The sequence below is a fragment of the Mizuhopecten yessoensis genome, unplaced genomic scaffold (genome assembly GCF_002113885.1).
Source record: "Mizuhopecten yessoensis strain PY_sf001 unplaced genomic scaffold, ASM211388v2 scaffold10973, whole genome shotgun sequence".
Classification (NCBI taxonomy): Eukaryota; Metazoa; Mollusca; class Bivalvia; order Pectinida; family Pectinidae; genus Mizuhopecten; species Mizuhopecten yessoensis.
In genome coordinates this window covers 707,636-712,290 of record NW_018408814.1, presented here as the reverse complement: position 1 = coordinate 712,290, position 4,655 = coordinate 707,636, and the positions used below count along the sequence as shown (strand labels likewise).

Sequence of the window (4,655 nt, the reverse complement as noted above, 5' to 3'; positions counted from 1 at the left end):
CATTTTTATTTGAGCTCTTCTTCATTAAAAACGACAAATCCGGATTTTCATTCCCCTTTCCGGTTTGTACTTTACACAATCCAAGATGGCGACCATCACTAACTGAATACACACGCTATTTCAGCGTTGTCAAATGCAATCATATGGGAGTAAATTAATTTATAATAGATGTAATAAGTGTTTGTTTTGTTAATCCAACAGTAGGTACCTCAATTAATCACCTATTGACCATGCTAAAAGGATCCGGTGATAATTGCTTTAGGCTCCAGTGAGCACGCTTATTGCCGGACACCTGTGGGCTTGTCGTCCGGTCCCCCTCCCCACTAATTACAGGCCCCCTGTGGCAATAGGCCTATCGTGCAACTGACCAGTGGGGTCATTGCTGGACTTGGGTCAGCCGTGTGATTTAATCAGTGTCAATTTCTTGTGTAAAAAGACCACCTTCAGTACAAACAACAAGTCCACAGTTTAAGGTGATACGGGTCAATTAAGCTGATACGGCAGGGAGGATTTCAAAATGAAGCTGATACGGAGCCGTATCGGCTAAATGGCCTGGGGAGAACCCTGTTATATATCTCACTTGCTAATGTAATCGCCAAAACTTACCAATGGTTTTAATGTATTTGCGTTTATTTGTTATTACCAAAATTTGAGAGAAAACATACCAATGGTTTTAATAAAATGTTGCATTTAGGTGTTGTCACCTAAAAGAAAAGAGAAAACCTACCAATGGTTTTAATGTATCGATATCTTTTATTTTGTTCCCACTTAACGTCAAGTGTTCAAGTTTTGGACATCCTGAAAGGTAGTTAAGGTTTCCAGAAATTCTGTTGTCACTCAGTTCCAGCTGAAAATAACAGAATACAACATTTACTTATAAAATCCAGGGATAAGAATCGTCAGTTTCTGTTGAACAAAACAAAATTTCAAATTAAATTTTAAAATCAAAGAATAACAATCACTGAATAAGCATGATGCAATGAGTTTGTACAATACAGGTCATCACTGCAGTTCTAGTCTTATTCATAATTCTCATGAATGTTTTTCAAACTGATTTCAGGGTTTTTGCAAGGTGTTTTTAGGGTCCGGGTATGGGGACCCATTCCCAATTGAAAAATGACACAATATTAGCGAAAATTTCCGTCTCTATCTTCCAAATTAGATAAAAAGCATGTTTATACAAAAATTTCAGTCATTATATATGTGCAATTTTCGACGTATAACCGTCCATAAAGAGCATTCAAAATACATAAATAACAGAAAAACAAAAACACTGACAATTGATGTGTTTATCTATTGCTATACATTCATTTTACTGCAAGAAACAGCTAGGTGAAAACGTTTTGCAAATCACATTGTAGGTTTTATTTCTCAAAACTTATGATATTTTCCCGAAGGAGAGAACACTGCAGATATTTCCCAATTTTTGCCAAATGCTGATGATATTTTCCCCAATTCCTGCTAAGGGGACCCTTTCCCAAAATAGCTGGCAAAACCCCTGGATTTTCTACTACAACATATTTTAAATGCTTTTGACAACACATGGGGAAAATGTATCTGCAATGGATTTTTGTATTATTAGTGTTCTCACTAAGTTTTGAAATAGCCTTGAAGACACATTTGAACTCTTCCTATTCAAAGGCTGGAATAGTTCATCATGAAATTTCAGCAGTAAATGAGTTAACTCGACCAAGATATGTGCTGAAAAACAGTCATTTCAAAGTTGATGAATAGCCGGCTACTTTTGCCAGAAACCAGATTTTAATAGGAATTTGATTGATACAGGGATGAAGTTTGTCCTTACTTTCTTTAGATTTGGAAGATGTGGGAAGCCCTTTAATGTGGTGAGACCGACATTAATGAGACTTAGACTCCTCAGGTTTGTGTAGTCCTCTGTTAGTCCTTCAACTTGGTTTGCTCTGCAGTTGTCAAGGTTCAACTCCAAAATCTGTGTGGAAAAAATATAACATATCAATAAATTAGTAAAAATTTCACCCCAGCTGTTGAAGGACAATTTAAATTACCTTATCACCAATGAAGATTTATTTACTACCAAAACAAATGTAAATCTATATATTTCTTAAAAAAGATTTACTTGAAATTAATGTTTTTTACCAACATTTCAAGTTTCTTGAAATATTTTTCAATGATGATAATTTAATTGAATAATAAATGTGCATTGATCGACACTTCAAATTCCACAATTCATTTTACAAGTTAACACTGCACTGTCGCATAATAGTATTTTTTTTACATGAAAACAAGGAACTAGAACGACTGGAACTATTTTTCTGCTCTGCGCGTAGCTATACATAAATGAACTCTGATGACGATCACGTGACCAAGCACCTTGGCAAGCCATCGCACTGAACGCCAAGTATAAGCAAATGTAAACGTGTGATTTTACCCACAGACCACATTAAAATGGCCTAATTGCGCTCAAAATTTACCGAATTAAACATCAAAAGTACTGTCACTGGTGTTAAATCACCAAATTCCCTCCGATCGCAAAGCCCCCACGAAGCATTGGGTCTACATTAGGTTGTGCGCAGTTAGGACGCCGCCTGTACAATATGCGAACAAAGGCACTTTATCTCGGCAAGCCATTGACGTAGTACCGGCAGGTATAACGCTACGCTATTTCCTGAATTAAAGAGTGAATTACTCGCGCTTAGGTATTTGGTAAGTTTTATACCAACTTTATTTACAATATGATTGTGAAAATATCGAAAGAAATTGTCGAATTAATTCAAATGAGACCGGAGAATGTTGGCATGAATGCCGATACAATAAGAATTCAATATGGCGGATCATGCAAGGTACGCTAACCAGAAGCGAAGTGAGAAAATAACTTTAAGTAAACTTTCCTGAATTAAAAATAATATCAAAAGATCAGCAATCGACAGTTTTATGTTAAATTTTTAATTACAATTCATAATGCTCAATACTTCCTGCATTTGTGACCAATCGATTTTCAGAGAAACATGGCACTGTACGTGGACCATTCGTTAGTAATGGATAACTAGGTCACCGACCTGAATACGTTCTGCAGATTGCAGCCTATCAAAAATTGACTCTTACACTCTTATAATGTTTCGATTGGGATATGTGATTTAAATAAATGAAGATGGTAGTGAACAGTTCATGTTGTGTGTGATTTCATCGTAGATGAAGCTCGGTGGCTAATGGCGGACTAAAACCATACACAAGTTAATGTGACCGTGGCTGGGCTGGTAGGGTGCCACTGACAAGACTGGTTTCTACAGACGCGCATGAATATAAATGAGGCCGCTGCTTTGTGAAAATGAATTTTATGATATTTTCAATATCTTATCTCTATGTAGTTGCATCATATAGACAGAAGAAAGACGTAGTGCAACGATTCAACATGGCGAACCGATGTTGTTGTGGTTGTGTTGCATCGGAGCCAGACCACATCAACTTAACAATCACTCGAAGTAAATGGATATGTTTTGTATGTTAGTTACACTCCTCATCTTACCAATTAAAACAATCACAAGTTCATGACAATGGGAACAGACCAAGCAATGAAAGTCTGGTCGAACCAGACCACTGCCGGACAAAAGCGGACACAATCGGTCTGAAAGTTTTTATCAGCAAACACAAGTTGGGTCAGTAGATTTGTGGTTATAATAGCGACAATTAATTCAAGACGAACATGTCATACATCACACACATGGATAAAAAAACATCTGCAGACTAAAATGAACTCTTATTCAGACGGTAATCGTAATATAGGGAGATATTATGAAAATTGACATATCATTTCTGTACAAACAAGAGGCGCCATATTTGAGCCGACGATCAGAATACTGCTACACAAAAACATACGAGAATGAACAATTTTCCCAATATATTTACACCTATAACGCACTGCCAGTACATACAAGATAGTCATGGTTCAACTTTCGTCTTTTACGAGGTAGATTCGAAATCGTGCACTTCGAAATAAATTTGAAAATAGCCATGTCCCCCTTCCATAGGCACACTAAAGCACATGTTCGGCTGCCCCGAGGTCATGTAAACACCAAACAAAATGATAAAATGCAATTTAAATCAGGAAAAAAGTGAAGAAACAATCTGTACTACCTCTGACGCTGGTTTCTTCCTCGACTCCAACTCTATCCTTTTTGGCATTTCCATGTTTGCACGTTTTTAGTATACAATATCACCACCTACTTGCGGCAGAAACGATTGTAGAGAATCCAGAGTGCGCGGGCTGATCAATTGTTCCTAGAGGGGTCTCTGAATTGGTCAATTGTACCACCCCAAACATGTGAATCGGATATGAATATGAATGAGGCGTATGACTTGTCAACCAATCAACATCGAGGGATTCTATGATGTCATCCTACATTTCCCACAAACCACAACAAATTTTACACACGCGTTTTACTACGATCATGAGCGACAAAAAAGTTCATTCAGAAAAAGAATTAATTAATTTGCCTTAACTTAAAAATTAACAGCATTTCGATTTTATAAACCAAAAAATAAACAACCAATATCCTAATAGGAGTAACGTCAAGAAAGTTTATTAAAACAACCACAACAATTGATGTTTTTATTATCTTTATGTTATTAATATAACTAACAAATCATAAATTGTGTTAATTTATAAAGAGTTATACATC

General features: G+C 36.4%; 1 protein-coding gene across 2 annotated transcripts in view; it reads right to left on the bottom strand.

Annotated features, from left to right (window-relative positions):
* The window catches only part of LOC110464207 (acidic leucine-rich nuclear phosphoprotein 32 family member A-like), an 11,877-nt gene extending 7,603 nt beyond the window's left edge, over positions 1-4,274 (bottom strand). The window contains exons 1-3 of one of the 2 annotated variants that reach the window (XM_021519305.1): positions 4,111-4,274; positions 1,805-1,948; positions 728-847 (exon numbers count right to left, since the gene is read on the bottom strand). In XM_021519305.1, the coding sequence (XP_021374980.1) occupies positions 728-847; positions 1,805-1,948; positions 4,111-4,164 (318 nt within the window). In that variant the 5' untranslated portion in view covers positions 4,165-4,274. Of the gene's footprint in view, positions 1-727; positions 848-1,804; positions 1,949-2,450; positions 2,478-4,110 lie in introns of those variants that run through there. The other variant, XM_021519306.1, reaches the window with a different exon arrangement.
* Positions 4,275-4,655: the final 381 nt, after the last annotated feature.